Below are 19,203 nucleotides of genomic sequence, written 5' to 3' on the forward strand. Positions count from 1 at the left end.
TCCTTTGCACGTGCTGTTACTTTTGCCTGCAATGCTCTTTATAGAGTTCCCTTCAAGTGAAGTCTTCCCTGATCATTCTACATCTCCTATCTGTCACTGTCTATCCACTCAACCTGTTTTAGTCTTCTTCATTGCATTAATTACCTCCTGAATTTATGTTATTTATTTTTTTAACATCTGCCTTCTCTATCAGGTGGTAACCTTCACCACAACAGTGGCTTTGTTTTCTTCATTGCTATATCTCTAGCACCTTGAACAGGAACTGAACCTTTAGACCCTCAATAAAAATTGGTTGAATAAACAAATTAGTTCTCTTTACCTTTCTAATAATGTGGTATACAACTGTAAGCTTCTTGAGAGCAGAAACTATATTTTAATTGTTACATATATGTATATATACATATGAGGGGCTCAATAAATATTTTTGACTTAATCGTATAAAAGGAAATACTGGGTAGGCTTATACATTTCACTTTTTCTAACATTGGGTTTATGTGAAGATAGAAGGTGTTCAGTGGATGTTTGTCAAATACATAAGTGGCTGAATGAACAAATAAATACAAATATAAAGTAAAATATTTTCAAGTAGCAGGTACTCAGTGAATGTTGAATGCATTAATGAATGATCACATAAATGAAAATTTAAAGTTGAGCTTCAAATGCAAACTATTTTGGAACTGCAAAACAGGAAAGGTTGATAGGGATAAGGTTAATAAGGATAAAGGTTAACAGCTAGTTTAGTTTCATTTAGTGTATAGAGAAATTAACTGCCTATAACAACAACAGAAATTTCATAAAGTAATGGATTTAAAGATTGGCAAAAGTAGAGTATATATAGTCAAAACATAATCCAAGATTATTGCTCTTCTAATAGACATTTATAACAAAATGTCTGAATTGTATACATTATGTTTTTTAGACCATGTTCCCAATGGCTTAGACAGCTATATTCAGAAATACTAAAACAATTTAGGTGTAAAAAGTCTAATTGCCAGGATTAGACTTTGTGTACGTCCTAATGTTATTTTCTTGAACATCTATTTGTGGAATGGACAAGTTTAGTTGGGGCACCAGCATTTTTAAGGTCTTTTATAACTTTTTAAAAGTTAAATCTAGTTTTCTGTTTTATATTTATGTGTGTTTTCTGCTATTTATTTTTGCTTTTCTTTCTATGTGGGGGTAATGGGTGGATTAATTTTATGGAGTGCAGCAGAAAAATACAGAGTGATTACATTATACCTCATTTACTTCACTACTTTTATACTTTAAAAATTTATTTGTATTTTTACTCCCAAACTGGCTCCAGGAAATACTGGAAATATTCATGTTTTGATATATACATTTTGAGGGGAGCTAATTTTTAAAAGTTACTGCAGATTAGAAAAACAGGATTATGAAAGAACTGGATTAACCTTCATAAACTCTTAATTCTAATTTGAATATCTGACTCTTGGCTGTGTAATTTAGGAAAGTTAGTGCATGCTAGAGTGGAGTGGAACCTTGGAATTATCTCAAACCAGCTTTTTCCCTTTATAGATGAGGAGTAGATGCCAAGACACTGTGTACAGAGCATACATAAAAATATTTGGGCCAGGCGTGGTGGCTCATCCCTGTAATTACAGCACTTTGGGAGGCTGAGGTCAGGAGTTCAAGACCAGCCTGGCCAACATGGTGAAACCCTGTCTATACTAAAAATACAAAAAATTAACTGGGTGTGGTGGCGGGCGCATGTAATCCCAACCACTTGGGAGGCTGAGGCCGGAGAATCGCTTAAAGCCGGGAGGTGGAGGTTGCAGTGAGCCAAGATCGCGCCACCGCGCTCCAGCCTGGGCGACAGAGCCAGACTCCATCTCAAAAAAAAAAAAAAATTGGCAAAGAATAAAATGTAGGTGTCTTGATTTCTTGATTTCTAGGCCTTTGCCCTTTCCATACATCATTTTAATTTTTAATTATATATACACACACAAATATACATGTATATGCAATTATTCATGTAATTATCTATATGTACATGGTCACACAAATTTAAAGTAATATCCAGTCTAATATCTATAATCTCTGTATAATATATTGCAGTCTTTTTAAAAAAATAGTGCAAGCTCCTTGAGACAGATATTACCGCATATGCTTAAATTTCTTCCCCTCAAAACATCATTCTGGGCCCTGCGCACAGACAGGTGCGTTATGAAATATGCTAAATAAAATTCAATTAGACAAAGAATTACACAACAATCGCCGTGGATCCCGGCCGGGCTTTGGTCCTTTCCCTGCTCAGGAGAAGCGCAGGTGAGCGAGTCCGCTCCGGCTCCTCGCCGGGGTTTAGGGGCGCCGCGGAGCCACTTCCCTGGGAAGCTCTGGAGGCTGTAGCGGAGATTTTACCCCTTTGGGTTTTCCAGCCAGCAAGTACTTCTCAGAGCGTGGCGGGGTCTTCGGCCACACGCTCAGTTCCGGTCAGCCAGACGCGGAACTGAGGAGGCAGATTGGCGGGGGCTGGAAGTGGCGTAGAACGTACAAGGGACTTGGGCCGGCGACTTTTTCGTCCCTGGAGGTGAGAGTGTAATCAGAAGCCCCGCGCTGCGGCGCCAGTTGCCGGGCAACCTGCAGACTCGGGCCTGGACTAACCAGACTCTCCTGTCTGAAGCTTTCTGAAGGCGGTTTTTGGAGGAATCGCGCTGGTTATACATTTTCTAGCCCTTCTAACTCTGGACCTCTTCTTACTGAGCTTGTTAGGTGAAATCAGGCTAGCTGTCTCTTGTGCCCCTCGCCTGTCCTGTGCAGGAATCCCATATAGGTAGGGGATGGGGAATTCCTTCTGCTACACTGCAGGTGCTCTGAAGTATAATATAATTTGGGAGCCGGGGTAGTGATGTGGGTGAAAGAGGTATTACTCTGTTTTGTTTGAAATTAGGAATGACCTAAGTTTCAATTCAGATATCTGGGTCTGTAGTCGTGTGGGATCCAACATAGACTTGGTCCCTACCTTCATGTAGCTTAAATACTAATTGTATTTACAGCTCTTTCTTTTTTCCTTATTTATGAGCTGAATTAAATCAGTTTATTTTTTTCTTTTCATTTTTTTTCTGATTTGGTATAAGTAACATAATAGCCAGTAATACTACCAAGAGAGAAGGGATAATAATTGGAAGTGGAAATAGTCATCCTTAAAACAAAAAAAAAAATGAGGGAAATGGGAAGTGTGTTCCGTTATTTTTTGGTAGCGCTAAAGACATTAGCCAACAGTATTTATTGTATGCTAGCAATATCACCCCATGACGTGCAGCTATTTGGGGACAGAAGCCATTTAGAAGTGCTATCTGATTTGTTTTTCTAAAGACCAACAGAGCGGGCACAAAAGAACCAGCGAGTAGGCAAGGCTAGAAACAAAACTGCAGATTTATTCTTTGGTCATCTAGCTTCAGGAAAGAAGATGTGGGGGTGAAGTCTGTCGGCCTCCGGCAAAGGAGACCAAGAGAGTCGCCCAGCAAAGCCCTCGGCGGAGTTCCTGATACAGTCCGGACAAAAATAGGGAAGCCCGCGGGGGGCGCTCGCAGGGAGCGGCTTTTCTAGGAGTAGAAGGGCAATAGGCGGGGCACGGACGTGTCGGTGGGGGGAGGGGGCGTTCCGTAGGTGCGACCAGGTGAATCTTGGTCTTTTCGGGTTAACATCACCTGGCGTATGCCTGGGTGGTCTGCACCTTCCCGGGCGCCAGCTGTATTTTCGCGCGTGCGGGAAAAGTTGATGATGAAGAACCCGGAAGTGCGACATCTTGCCTCCGTACGTCCAAACACCATCCCTTCCTTTTGCTACTCCCTAGCTCCAACATAGCCCAGCTGGATATTCAGTGCTTAATGACAAAGACAACCCTTGGCATAGGTTTCAAAGATTCGCTCACAGCCAGTTGTTTGCCGATTCGTGTGCCACCAAGTTTAGATTTCTAATTCTTTAGTCCATACAGCTAATTCCCCTCGGATTCTTCTATTACCTGTACCAGTGAGGATGTAGTACTGAAAAGAGATCTGAAACCCACGTAGTGAATTCGGGTCTGCAATAACTGGCAAACCATTTAGCAAATTACAGTTCACTTTTCTGGGTCTCAGCTGGCTCGGTTTGAAAATCAGAAAGTTGAGCTGTTTTTGTCTTTGAAGCCCTGTCAAAATCTTAAAATCATCTACATAGGGTGTCAGTTGCCTGACTGCTCTAATTCGATAGATCCGGAAGTGTTCCATATATGACGGCATTGCCCTTTGAATACTCTTACTATATCTAAGTTAACCACTTTTGTGTTATGCCATTCTGAATTAACTGACTTTACTTATTTAACAAACATTTGTTAAGTTCCTACTACATTGTGGGCTTTCTAAATCCTGAGACATAGGGTGAACAAATATGAGGCTTACAGTCTAGCATTAAGGACTAATAGTTATAATGCAATGCTTTAAACATCTTATCTAATTGAAGATAGAATTTATATGTTGACATTGTGATTATGTTACAGTTAGATGCAGAGAAATGAAAGGAATCTAAGAATATGTGTAAAATGTATAAATGTATTTTGCTATGCATTAATTTACTATTGACTAAATATTTACTACCTATGCTTTATTAAGGGCAGGAGACACCAGCTTTCATGGTCTTGACAGTTTATTAGGGAAATGAAAATCTAATGACAGTGAAGAGTGAAGACTGTCCTGATTGGGGAAGTACAGGAACTGGGAGATCCTGGACATTTCAGGATTTAAATGTTGCTGCTTTTTAAATTTGCAAATAAATTATACTGATTTGAAATGACCTATAGTGATTTGAAATAGCTATAACTGTTACTAGGATATAAATAATTGAGAGACTCGTGTGGAGAAAATCACTTTGCTGATTGTTCAGCATCTTTATCTCAACTTGGGTTGGTTAGCAAGTAATCATCATTGCAAATACAGTAATTTGTGTGATTAAACAACCAACCTAACCCTGGCCTCCAAAACAAAACAATAGCAACTTTTAAAAGTTGCCTCTTTGTGAATAATAGCTCTGGAAAGAAAGCCATCTGTAGTGCTATAGGAGAATTTTTGAGTCTAATGATTTGTATTTTTTTTCCAGAATATGTTTACTATTGGTTGGTAAGTCTCCTGACTTAGAGTGGAATTCCAGGCTTATGGCAAGGAATTTTTAGAGGAAGAGGCTCTAGGGATGGGGTGAAGAGAACCATATAGATAAGTTAGTAAGGAATTGGGATATCTTTCAGGTAAGATTTCATTGGCCATGAAATAAAAATATATTTTAATAATAATGATGGCTACCATTTATTGAATGTTACATTATTTCAACAGGAAAAGTACTAACATTAAATTCATTTTACATATTATGTAGAAACATTGGTTCATAAAGATTAAGTTTTTACTCAAACTTAAATTATGTGAAAGTGGCAAAAATCAGGATTACAATGTATGTCTGTCTAATTCCAAGCTGGCAGGATGCCATGCTATCTTTCCTTTAAAAAATAAAACAAATAATTTACTATTAAAATAAATCCAAGACTATAGAAAAAGAAAGTATGAATAAATATCTAAATGTGAAAGTATCCTTGGTAATATAAAGGTGAAGTATAAAATATACAAAATTTCAATGAAATGTATTCATTTGATTTTTATTTTGTACATATTTGCAAGTTGATTACTTTCAATATCCTTTTGTAAGCATTTTTACCAATCACCACATTATTAGTAGTTGGACCATTTACTCCATTTTATTCTTTGTTCTAGATGAAGAATACTGCTTGTTGAAAATATTTTCATCAGGCTACTCTGGCAAAACCAAAACTCATAAAGATTTGGGAAATGAGTAAAGGAAATATGAGATATAAAGGTATATCTCATGGTGGTAGTACAGAAGAGGGAGATGCATTGGTTTTCTATTTTTGCTGTAAAAAAAATTAAACTTAGTGGTTTAAAACAACATAAATTTATTTTATAGTTGGAGGTCAGAAGTACAACATTAGTCTTAAGGGGCTAAAATCAGGCTGTCAACAGGGCAGGTTCTTTCAGGAAGTGCCAGAGGAAAATCCATTCCTTGCCTCTTCTGCCTTCTGGAGGCTGCTCATCACCTCTTCCTCCATCTTCAGAACCAGAATGCCTGACATCTTCACCCCTCTCTGTCATATGCTTCATCTTTACATCTTCTCTGTTTCACTCTGTTCTTTCTGCTTCCCTCTTATAAGGATTCTGGTGATTACACTGAGCCCACCAGAGAATCCAGGATAATCTCCCCATCTTAAAATTCTTAATTCAAACACATCTGAAGTCCTTTTTGTCATGTAAGGTGTTATATTTACAGGGTCTGAGCATTAAGACATGGCCTTCTTTGGGGGCCCATTATTCATACTAACACAGGGCATAATGTGATTGCCCTGCAAAAAGTTGTTATTGGTAAAAGCACCAAAAGTGATTAACCATATGATTTCTTTCCAGGTAAACCTGTTAGGTAATTTGTATGACTTATTTAAAATTAGAGTAAGAATTATCATTTAACATTTACTCTACTTTTTTCAAAGTATACTGCATGATAAATACAGGAACTTGAATGGATTTAGAGGTTAAAGGAGTTGCTGCCACTTCTAGGAGCCAAATTCAGCCATTATTTGGAAGAAAGAAGCCACTACAAGTATGTGAACTAGATAATTTTCTTCTTTCAGGATGACTTATTAAATAATTTTTTGACCTTTTCTTCATGTTTTGTGATTACTTATATTCACAGATATTTAGGATCAGCATTTCCTAGATTTGAAGAATGGAACCACCAAAATTGAAGATAATAATTACTTGAAAATTTGCCACTGCTTGAATTAGTTTTATTTCTTAAAATTAAACTTATTGTATAATTATTGTTATTTAAGAATATCTGTTTAAGGAAAATATAAAAAAAGACAAAAAGTAGAATGTAATTTTTACGGTTGCTACCAATATCACAAAAAAAGCACAAGTCAGGTAACATTTCAGAAATAGGGTGTAAGTGATTATGGGTGAATTATTTTCTTTTTTTTTTTTAACTTGAAGTTCTCCTAAGACTCATATATATCTTCTATTTCATGGTGGCTAAGCTTGTTGTAATTTTCATGCCTTGCACAATGTTTTTGGCAACAAGATGGAATGTTTACAAACACATGCATATGTTTGTTACTTTCTTTCTCAAACCCTTCACTGTCTTCCCATTACCTTAAAAACAAGGTCCAAGTTCCCTAACTTGTACTATAATGTAACAACTTGGCCCTACCCCCCTCACACTCTGGATTTTACCCCTTTCCAAATGCTGACTCTTATCTGGAGGCCTGTGCAGCACAAGTTGTTTCCTAGCTGAATCAATTTTCTTTCTTCTCTTTTCATCTGGCTAACTCCTCCTTGTCTTTCAGAACTCCTGTTAAAGGTTGCCTTAAGAAAAAAACAAAACAAAACAAACAAACAAAAATAAGCTTCCCAAATTCCCTAGAGTAGGTTGGGCATACTGCTATGTACTTACTCTGTTACAGACTGATTTTTCCCATTACTGTTTATTTGAGAGAACGTCTCCAGCAGAGTGCTATGTGGGTGGGGATTATCTGTCTTGCTTGCCGTTTTATCTGTGTCTCAAGCACAGTAGGAAGGGGCTTAATACGCATTTATTATATGGCGTTTACTGAGAAAAAATATAATTAGCTTTATTGCATTGACTCATTGTATATCTCTTAAAGTGTAAAGGGTATATTAATGTTCATACCAATTCAAAAAAATTTTTTTTGATTAAAGCGAAGGTGGACTTCTGAATCATGGACAAACCAGAATTCTTGCCCACCAGTGTAAGTTACGTTTCTTCACATTTGGACTGTTTAATGGGCACATATTTATCATACATTGACTAGTTAAAAAAGAAAGCAAAATTATATATGTAGCTATGATTGTGAACCACAGAAAAATCTATACGCATATGGATAGCCTGAAAATTACTATACTAAAATTAAAATAGCTTTTGTGATAAGATGGTAGAATTATAGGTAATACTTCTTTGGTTTTTCTTAATATGTTAATTCTTAATATTTTCCTTAATATGTTTTATGTTTTCCTGAAAAAGTGAAAATATAATTTTATTTGGAAAATTCAGCTATATGCATTTATTAAAGAGATATGTAAATTTTTATCCTTGTATAATTCATATATTGACATGAATTTAAGGATAATTATGTCTGTGTTTTAATTTTGAGGAATATGACAATTTTATCAATCTGAAAATTATTTTATTTTTGGTTTAGAATATATTTTATGTTTTATGTTATATGTTATTTTGACTTTTAAAATTTGAAATAATATGATTTTTCTATTCTTTCAAGTATTTTAGAGTATAGAGGCTCTTTAAAAATAGAAATGAAAAAACTTAGTAATTTACTAGGCTAAACCAGAGAGTATTGACATTTCTGAAGATCAAAATGAATAAACATCAGCATTTACGTGGTTCTGTGTGACAGATTACCTGTATGCTCATCTTGACATAAAGAATAGAGTTAGGTGCAAGCACTAGATCCAAGATATTGAGTATGTAACAATGGCTGTGTTGGTTGTGTGCAGAGAAAAGTTTAAGGACTGGTTTTCTGAAAGTGTATTATAAGTTTATTGTAAAGTTTACTTGTTTATTATAAAGAAATATAAGCATATATTAAGTTGATTATAGCTTTTACTGATATAAAGGACATGTAGCAATCAATTTACAAATATTAATCAAATATATAGTCTCTCTTGTAGATTCCATATAGCCAGTAGATTTTCACATAATTGTCTCTCTGTTTTTTTGCTGAACTCTGTATCTCTAGCTAACCTATGGTTGCAATTGATGAACCTGTGTAGTTCCAGCATGATATTGGTTAATATTTTTATTTACTTTAAAAAGTGACATGCGTGATTGCTGAGTCAAATAATACTTTTGAATATAAAACCACATTTCTTCAGTGTGTTTTGAGGCTCTTCACTGTGTGACAGGTATAGACATGATATAATTTTAGGTTGAATCTGCACTGTTAACATTTTTCTCCACCACTTGTTACAGTTTCAGAAATCAACTAAATATTAAACCAAGTCCTATTCATAGCATTTGCCAATTTCAGTGTAAATAATCCCACCAAGGCTGATTTCAGTGTGCCTATATGACATCACTGAGCACAGAATTGGAAAGAGGTGCACATTATTAAACTACCATAGAGATAGGATAGACATAGATAATCTCTAGAGCACAGATAATAACGAAGTACAGTGAAATCATCGGGAAGTGATGAATTTTGAGTATTTATTTTTAATATAACTTAATTGTAAATTTATGTGTATTTTTAATGATGGATGGGTTTAACAACCAGCTTGAAAAATTACTGAGCATTTAGCAAAAGCCTATCACAAGCCAGTAGAAGCCATGGCACCATTGGTTTCAGTGTACCTATTTATAAAAGATGTAACACATAAGATTTGCAGTTGTTAAAATTTCATGTTAAAAAGTTACGAGATACATAGATTATTTCTTTCAGGGTCCCACGACTTGATTTGGGAAGCCTTGTTGACTCTGATGATGAGGTAATTTTTATTTAGTATTTAATATAATAAACATTAAAACACAATATTACACATAGAATGTAAGAAGTATCATTAATTTTATTTTTTAGGACAATTTTTCATATATTCCACTTAGTACAGCAAACCCGCCAAATTCATCTTCTTCTCTTGGTTGGGTCACACCATGTCAAACTCCATATACTCAGCATCATCTAAATAAATTGGTTAGTATTTATTTGCTTATCAATTTTCAGAATTATAGTACGCATTATTAGCACTGGATTTAATCTCAATAAAATTAAAACATTTCATTATGTTCAATCCATGTTTTGCCAAGTTTAAACATTTTATGTGTTAGAATACTAAACCATAATGTTAGTGAAATGATTTTTACTTCTTTTATATCTTGTCACATATTGAAATTGGTATTTTAAAATTTTTAAATGAAATCAGTAAAGTACAGGTATATCCTAATATGGAATTGAGGCATTTTTAAAAATATGGCAAACTCTTAGATCAGATATTGCTAGTTTAGCAATGTAAGACTGGTCTCTTGGAAACTCATTCATACTTTAGGCTACTGGTATACTGTGGAGTAAGTAGCTATGCTCATTCCAAGTTGTCTCCTTGGGACATGTTTATGCTTCAAACATATCTAGTGTTTTGTTCACAATGTGAATATAAATCCTGACTAGTATAAGAGTAGGGCTTTTCTGTTTTTGTTAGTCTTTTCATATAGCTGACTCTATTCATGTTTTTAGTTTCATTTTGGAAAACTGCATGAATAATATCCTGAAGCTTTGCTTCATCCTTCTCTGGGTTAGACATGGATATCCTCAACACTTTTCAAGGATTGAACTGGCTGTATAAAAAAGTTCCTTTTGGAGTGTCTGTCCATCACTGGGTCAATACAGTATGCCCTTGTATTTGTATAGCACTTCTTTTAGATTTCTCTTATCCGCTGACTCCATTGTCTCTCACTCGCATGGAAATATGGTAGGGAACCAACTAATATTTAGGTCACTGTTTTCTATTGGGAAAATAGAATGAAGTTTTCTGTAAGCACATACTTTACTGAGTGGCAGCAAAATGGTTCAAAATATTTTTTAAGTAAAACTTTTATTTCCTTGAATGCAAATTCAAATGAGGACATTTGTTTACTTTTGGTTTAAGAGAAAAACAAATTTTATTTGCAAATATTTCCATGTTTGCAAATAGATGGAATATCTTGATATTCTAGAAATGACAACCAATGCTTCTCAGTATTAGTGATCTTCAATTGCTATGTCTATTATGAAAAGAAAGATTAACAGTAGAGTTCTTCTGAGGCAGAAGAAAAGCTTATCTAAAAATCCTAAGAAGAAAGATAAATCAATTTTTCTCCTCTTAAATGCTATTGGAACCAGAATGGATCTTCAGCTAGGAAACAAGGTACAAGCTTACTAGCATTTAAATTAAGTGCCCATTCTTAGCAGTTCTGTCTACTCTGATTGGTCAGTGATGCTGTCTGTACCAGCTGAATGTCTTAAATACTATCTCTGCTTAGAACATTGACTATAATGGTCATTTTTTAGGAATAAATGCTAAGATAAATGATAAACCTGTTAATTCCAATAAGGAAAATTAGTAATTTTTTTCTGACAGCATTCTTTTTTCTTTTTACCTATAGGATCAGAACATGATACCTGAAAATTTGCCAATACCAACAGACAAATATAAACTAAAATATCAGCAATATAAAATGGAAATGAAAGAGGGCTATAAGCAGTATAGTCAGATAGATGCAGAAAATACAAAATCAAATGTTACACATCAACAGTCTCCAAGAAACAAGATAGATGAAAAGGTAATGTATGAGGCTTTAAAAAATTCTAATGAAATTTAAAGAAAACTGCACACATTATAGAAATCTCTTTTTGGGTGACATGTCTTGCTATTAGTCATAATAAGTATAATAGCTAACATTTATTTCTGTTTATCAAGGACTGTTGTAAATACTTTAGTTACATTAGCTAGTTTGTTCTTCACAACAAATTTAACGGGTTATTGTCATCATTTTCTGACAAAAAAGTTATAGCCATATAGTTTAGTCACTTTTTCTCTGATAGAAGTTTTTCATGTACCTTGGGATTAGAAATAAGACAGTATTATGTATTTTGTTGACGCAGCTGTCTTGAACTCAGTTGGTCTGACAAACTATATTTTAAAATTGATAAGTAGTTTGAGACTTTATAGTAATCCTGTTTTGTGCAAAAACTACCATCACTTCATTACTATCTTTTGTCACATTATGGGAAATGGTTTTTTAACATCATGAATTGCTGAAATTGTTATGTTTTTATGTAATATTAATTGAGTATAAATTCATTATTAATGAATATAATAATTAAACATAATAATTGTAATGGCTTTCATAATCATACAGAAAAAGTCAGTCTTGATTTTTGGAAGGAATAATTTGAAAAATAGGATACTAGTGGCCATAAAGAAGAGAATATATAGATAGAATTTTTAATTCAGTTAACTTTTTGTAAGAATAATGTGTTTTCAGGATGGTTTTAATGTTGTATTTGCTTAGCATTTTTCTGTAGCTAAAAAATAAATTTATAAGTAGGTATGACATGTCAACTATTTTTTAACCCTGTAGAAACTATCTATAATTAAATAAATTACATAGTGTTCAGCTGAAAGAGTAACAAAATTAATGGGATTATATGGTCTTTCTTATTTTAAAAACATTTTTGTAGACCCAAATATAAACACAGAAATATGATAATCTGGTGTCTATAATACTAGGCAAGATAATTTCATAACCTTTTAGCATCTCACCATGAATTGTTTGCAGGATATACAAAGTGATATTTAGATCACTGTATAGATATTGGGAAAACAGAATGAAGGTTTCTGTAAGCACATGCTTTACTGAGTGGCAGGAAAATGGTTCAAAATATTTTTTAAGTAAAACTTTTATTTTCTTGAGTGCAAATTCAAATGAGGACTTCCTTTATTTTTGGTTTAAGAGAAAAACAAATTTTATTTGCAGATTTTCCATAAAATTGGTAAGTATTTATATAGTAAGAATAAAGAGTTTTATAGAAGCCAATATGCACCTAAATTCTTCTGGAAAATATGCTGTTTTGCCACTTTGATTTTTAGAATCTATATTAAAGGTGTGAAATTATTAAGTTTAATATGTTTTTAGTGGTTCCTTTAGAAGAACTTCTAGTTAAAAAGCATTTCTGTAGATTCTATATAATAATTTTGTGTTTAAGGGGTTTGAGGAACTTTTTTGATGTCTTTTTAAATTATACCATTATGAGAATCAAAACTGCTATATAAGTAAATTCTATTTTTAGTAGGCCTATTAGTAAATTCTGTTACAATTACATGAATTAACACTAGTAATCTCTGGACATAGAAGACATCCCTGATATCAGAAATATAAGCCCCTCTTTAAAGCAGGGATCAACATGTACATTGATTCTCTTTACTGGTAAAGCAAAGCTAAGATTAGAAATATTTAGGATCCAGGGCAAGAACTAAAGGCTATAGTTGCTAACTAATTAGTCTGATACATGAGTCAACTGATAATCAGTTGAACTGTAAAACAGAAGTTTGACTTTGCTTGATTCTTGTCTTAGTTCATTTTGTGTTGCTGTTAAGAAATACCTGAGGCTGGGTAATTTATGCAGAAAGAAGGGTTTATTTGGCTTCATGAGTCTGTTGGCTAGAAAGCTGAAGATTAGGCACCTGTTAAGGGCTTCAGATTGCTTCTACTCGTGGCGGAAGGTGAAGGGAAGCCAGCATGTGCAGAGATCACCTAGCAAGATAGGAGACAAGAGAGCACGTGGAGGTGCCAGGCTCTTTTGAACAACCAGCACTCTTGGGAAATAATAGAATGAAAACTCACTCACCTCCAAGGGACAACACTGATCATGAGAGATCAACCTCCATGACCCAAACACCATTCCACCATTGGGGATGAAATTTCAACATGAGGTTTAGAGGGGACAAACGTCCAAACCATGGCAATTCTAATGGTAAATTTCCTTTGTTGAGTTTTCCTTCCACTTACTATAAAAGCTGATGAATCTCTTGTTGTCAGATTGTTTTGTTACCTAAAATGCAAATTTATATGTACATATCTATTTTTAAAATAATGAAACATCTTGAAATTAAACATGAAAATCAGTAAACTTCAATTCTGTTGAAAATAATCTTAATTTCCTAATCGTACTTATTATTCATTTCAAATACATCTTTTTTCACTCTAAAGAAACCTTTTTAATTGTATAAATGATCAATACAATTTATTCATTTATTATTTATTCTTTCAACAAATAATTGCTGAGTGCTTAACTTTATGCAATACCCCTGTCCAGGCACTGGGGGTAAGTCAGTGAATAAAACAGACAAAAATTTCTGCCTCTAAAGAGCTTATATCCTAATGGAAGAAAATGGCAAGGAGAAAAAAAATCAATCAATGGAATGATTAATCAGTCAGCCCAGCTAGTATGACACATGTGAAAAGTGTGGTGTATAGAAGGGATCTAGGAAAGTCAGGGCTTTGGGTATGGGATAGCAATTTGTATAGGATCACAGGGGAGACCTTTAGATAAGATAGCATTTTAGCACACATCTGAGGAGCAAGCTAGTCAGGAGAAATTCTGTGTCATGAAGCAGGAGTGTTTAAGAAATATTGAGGAGGACAGTGTGGTCAGAGGAGAGAGAGCAAGGGAGAGATGGAAGGAGGTTGGTCAGAGAGTTAAAGGGAGTTTGGGAGGCAGCTCAGGGAGGTCACACAAGCCATGTAAGGACTTTGTCTTTTTCTGTGAGGCAGAAAGCTACTTTGTTCTTTTGAGGATGGTCTTTATTGAGAATAGGACAAAGATGAAAGCAGGAAGACCTTTGAGGAGGCTGTCACAATAATCGAGGCAAAATTTGATGATGATGGCTTGGACCTAGGTGATGGTAGCTTCAGACTTGGACCCTTGTAGTGTCTCACAAAGTCATATTGTTGATAGATTCTGAACGTAGGGCTAAGAAGATTTTTGAATGGATTAGTTGTAGACTTGAGAGAAAGGGAAGACCAAGAATGACTCTACAAGGATTAATTTCAGGACATTAAACCAGGCACAGAAAGACAAAAACTCTATGTTTTCACTTATATGTGGACTCTAAAAAAGTTGAACCCACAGAAGCAGAGAGTAGAATATTGGTTGCCAGGGACTCGGGGGGAGGGGTTGGGAAAATGGGGACTTGGTCAACGGATATGAAGTTTCAGTTATACGATAAGTAAGTTCTGAGGAACTACTGTATTTGTGGTGATTACAGTTAATCATACTGTATTTTTTTCCTAGAAATTTGATAAGAAAGCAGATTTTGAGTGTCTTAACGACACACACACATATACGCAGACAAGTACAAATGGTAACTATGTGTGGTGATGGATATATTAATTAATTTGATTGTGATAATCATTACATAATCTATCTGTATATCAAATCATCATATTGTACACACTGCATATTTACAATTTTTATTGTCAATTAAATATTTTAAAATAAAAAAAGAATGAATCTAAGGCTTTTGGCCTAAGAGGGTTACCATTAACTGGAGGTAGGGGAAGACTGTAAAGAAATCTGCTTTTGGGAGGTTGAATTTGAAATATTAAGTGGAAATATCAGTTTTCGTTTTGTAAAAGGTTGAAAACAAGCTGACACAAAATAAAATAATTTCGAAAGTGTTTTCAACCTGAACAAAATACAGTGCTTTGCTTATATTTGAATATATGCATTAAATTAATCTGCTTAATTTACCTATATAACGCTAAGCATTTTTTGGTGCCTATTTAAATAAATCACTATTTAGAAAGAAGTATATTAGTGGGTAAACAAATAAAATGATAAAGTATCCTCATAAATTGAGTTTTAAATAGTAAATACCTAAGCTAGGTTCATTATTCGTTTATTGAATAAATATTTATCGAGTACTCACGTTGTATTATCCTGTTCTGCAACCAGGGATATGGCAATAAAAATGACAGACAAGGTTCCTGCTTTCATGGAACTTACATTAGGAGAGGCAAGCAATAAAGCCTAAACAAATATATAACAAAATTTTATACAGCAATCAAAGGTCATAAAGACAGAGAGGAGTATTAAGATAGAGTATGACTTTTCAAGGAAGTTCTAAAGTAAGAATAAGCCCTGGGAGGAAGAAATCTTGAAATCTGTAAAGGTTTTGACAAGTTGTTATCTTATTGGAACCTTTTTTTTGTTTTGCTGAGGTAGCATAAACACATCTTATTGTCAAAGAACAATTTGATGTTTATCTCTTTAGCATCCCAAATAATCTTTTACCTGGAAGGTTACATTCATCTTTTAGTATTTTATTTCTGAATTAAATTTTATAATGGAGTAGACATGCCCACATTTATTAATTTTTCAAAGATTCAAATTGGACAATAATAATTATAATGGTTGCTAACTTTTATGTAATGCCTACTGTGTCAAGTAATTTTTATAAAGTGTTGGGCATGTACTATCTCTTAATCCTTTTTGTTTCTGGTGAAGTAGTTTCTATTATTAATTCACATTTTATCTATGAGTAAACTGAGACACAGAGAGATCATCTAGCTGGCAACTGGAAGAGCTGGATTCAAATATAAGCAATCTGATTTTCAGAGCCTGTACTGTTAACTGCTGTACAAATAGTTACTGAGATATTCCGTGGTTATCTATTCCCATATTTTGTTAAAAACAAACATTCTAAATATGTGTATGATGCTTCATTTATTTCTTTCATGCATAGTGTGTGCAACATAAAGAAGCCAACACAGATGACCTTACAGCTCTGGATAGGAAAGCCCTCTTACAGCAAGGTTATGCAGACAACCCTTGCGATAAACAACAGAGGGCAAGAAAATTGGATGCAGTAAGTTGTCAGCATTTTTACTTATTTGGTGAGCCATTAATCTAATCTGCTTTCTTAGATTTTAAAGACTGAATGGAATAAATAATTGCAACAATTGAATTTGGACTCGGGTGAATATTCATTAATGGAAAATTGAGTCCTCATTTTTATAAACAATTGAATTGTGTTTGGTATATATTCTGTAGAAAATTGTCTTGAATCTTTAGGTTTTTGAAACATTTATTTTATACTGTTCGAAATGTGAGTTGGCTGCTATTTATGTTAGTGAGTTTATTTGCTGTCACCTCCTCGCCCCCAGAAAGCAGCCTGGTTTTTTTTTTTTTTAGTAGTGAGCTACTAACATTAGATAAATTCAGGCTAGTTAAGGAAATTCCAGAAATAAGTTATTTTTCTTTTTTAGGAAAAGTGAAACAAAACTCCAGATGCTCAGTATTAACTTTCAATTATGTCTTTTACAGAATCAATTAGGTTGGCAAGTATGGTTTAGCCCAGTTCTGGCACAAATAGATAATTAAAACATTTCTGTAATGTTCTGGAGTAAGGGTACCAAGCTGCTTGGAACTGGAGGTCACTGACCACCCCAGAAAACCAAGTGATTAATGTCTTAGGCATACTTATAACAGATTGTTGGAATGCCAGTGTAGTGGCTCACAAGTTGAGAAAAGTCTGGTTTTGATAGCATAAATAGTAACAAAGCAATATGGATTTAGTTAGTTACATTACTATTATCATTGAGTGGAGATTCAACATATGTTTTATTTGGGTCACAGTCATCCAGAATCAATTATGTCTGAATTAATAGCAATATATAAGCAATCTCTGGAGTATGTGAACTGATTTTCTGTGGATGTCCTAAGTTGCAAATTTGTGAGTTCTTTTACTTAAACCACATGAACAATTTTTTTTTTTTTTTTGGTGCCTATTATTTTTTGGGTATTTATGTTTAATAGAATATTATCAGGATTATCCTAAAAATTAAAAAATGCTACTTTTTAGGGAAAAATAGTGTTTCAAATAAGGCTTATTTTGATATATCCCTGAAGTTATATTTGAAATGGGTGTTACAATAATTAAGACTCATTGGGTATTGTTCTTGATGTAATTCAAAGCAATCTGGATGTTAATGGATTTCTTTTCCTTACAACTGCATTGTTAGGAACAATGTATCTATATTCATTATCAAGTTTTATTTTATTTTGGTAGTATGCATTTAACTGTCTCCTCCTTCCTCTGAGGAAACGTTTACATGAGTAAGCTTTCAAGGCATCTGAAATTAGCACCAATTTGTTTTAAAATGTAGGTGAAAACTTCTTTATTTAATTTTACACCTCTTAAGTGAAAATAGAAGCAGTGAAACTACGTTTTTTGTGTCCACCTCATCCAGCTCCTTTTTCAGTTTTTGGTGTTGATAGATCCTTGCATCAGTGTCACTTCTGCTTCTAATCTGCTTTATCTTTATACAGATCTCTAAATCAGTGTGCCTATGGGTTCTAACCTTTCCTACAAAATATAAGCCACCATAAGCTTCAGCACTCAAGGTGGGCTTTCTGCATGGGCTCTATGGTGTTAATTAATCTCTCCTCTTTGGCTTCTATCTGAGTTTTACATCTGTGTTTGGCCGATGTGGATCTTTAATGTGTATAGTTTTAATGTTTTAGTCAGTGTCCACTTTATGAATCACTCTTAGATATTAAAAAATATATCTTGCTTTACTTTTAGGTTGTGCTAATTTTTAAACATTTTAATTACTCTTTAAATTTATTACTAAAAAAAATCTTATAAAGCATCATGAGCTTAGAGAGTGACACAAGATGTATTAAATAATGTAAGCTTTATGTGGGACATATTAAATGTGTAAACTACACATTTTGAATTTCTACCAAACAAAAATACTAAATTTAGTATAGGCTAAATAACATTTAAATAATGTTAAGTAATAATGTTTAATAATAATTTAGGCTAAATTCAACCTAACATCATAATGACAGGATCAAGTTCACACATAACAATATTAACCTTAAATGTAAATGGACTAAATGGTCCAATTAAAAGACACAGACTGGCAAATTGGATAAAGAGTCAAGACCCATCAGTCTGCTGTATTCAGGAGACCCATCTCACATGCAGAGACACACATAGGCTCAAAATAAAGGGATGGAGGAAGATCTACCAAGCAAATGGAAAACCAAAAAAAGGCAGGGGTTGCAATCCTAGTCTCTGATAAAACAGACTTTAAACCAGGAAAGATCAAAAGAGGCAAAGAAGGCCATTACATAATGGTGAAGGGATCAATTAAACAAGAAGAACTAACTATCCTAAATATATATGCACCCAATACAGGAGCACCTAGATTCATAAAGCAAGTCCTTAGAGACTTAGACTCTAAGAGAGACTCTTTTACAAAGAGACTTAGACTCCCATACAATATTAATGGGAGACTTTAACACCCCATTGTCAACATTAGACAGATCAACAAGACAGAAACTTAACAAGGATATCCAGGAATTGAACTCACCTCTGCACCAAGCAGATCTAATAGACATCTACAGAACTCTCCACCCCAAAGCAACAGAATATACATTCTTCTCAGCACCACATCGCACTTATTCCAAAACTGACCACATAGTTGGAAGTAAAGCACTCCTCAGCAAATGTACGAGAACAGAAATTATAACAAACTGTCTCTCAGACCACAGTGCAATCAAACTAGAACTCA

General features: G+C 34.1%; 1 protein-coding gene across 2 annotated transcripts in view; it reads left to right on the top strand.

Annotated features, from left to right (window-relative positions):
• Nucleotides 1–2,331: 2,331 nt before the first annotated feature.
• Nucleotides 2,332–19,203, top strand: part of CAPS2 (calcyphosine 2) — a 57,284-nt gene continuing 40,412 nt past the window's right edge. Inside the window, exons 1-7 of one of the 2 annotated variants that reach the window (XM_033221239.1) lie at nucleotides 2,332–2,548; nucleotides 6,542–6,651; nucleotides 7,770–7,819; nucleotides 9,527–9,572; nucleotides 9,662–9,775; nucleotides 11,221–11,397; nucleotides 16,365–16,487. In XM_033221239.1, coding sequence (XP_033077130.1) covers nucleotides 6,571–6,651; nucleotides 7,770–7,819; nucleotides 9,527–9,572; nucleotides 9,662–9,775; nucleotides 11,221–11,397; nucleotides 16,365–16,487 — 591 coding nt within the window. In that variant the 5' untranslated portion in view covers nucleotides 2,332–2,548; nucleotides 6,542–6,570. The remainder of the gene's footprint in view (nucleotides 2,549–6,541; nucleotides 6,652–7,769; nucleotides 7,820–9,526; nucleotides 9,573–9,661; nucleotides 9,776–11,220; nucleotides 11,398–16,364; nucleotides 16,488–19,203) is intronic. The other variant, XM_033221240.1, reaches the window with a different exon arrangement.

Source organism: Trachypithecus francoisi, unplaced genomic scaffold (assembly GCF_009764315.1).
Source record: "Trachypithecus francoisi isolate TF-2019V2 unplaced genomic scaffold, Tfra_2.0 Lachesis_group11, whole genome shotgun sequence".
Classification (NCBI taxonomy): domain Eukaryota; kingdom Metazoa; phylum Chordata; class Mammalia; order Primates; family Cercopithecidae; genus Trachypithecus; species Trachypithecus francoisi.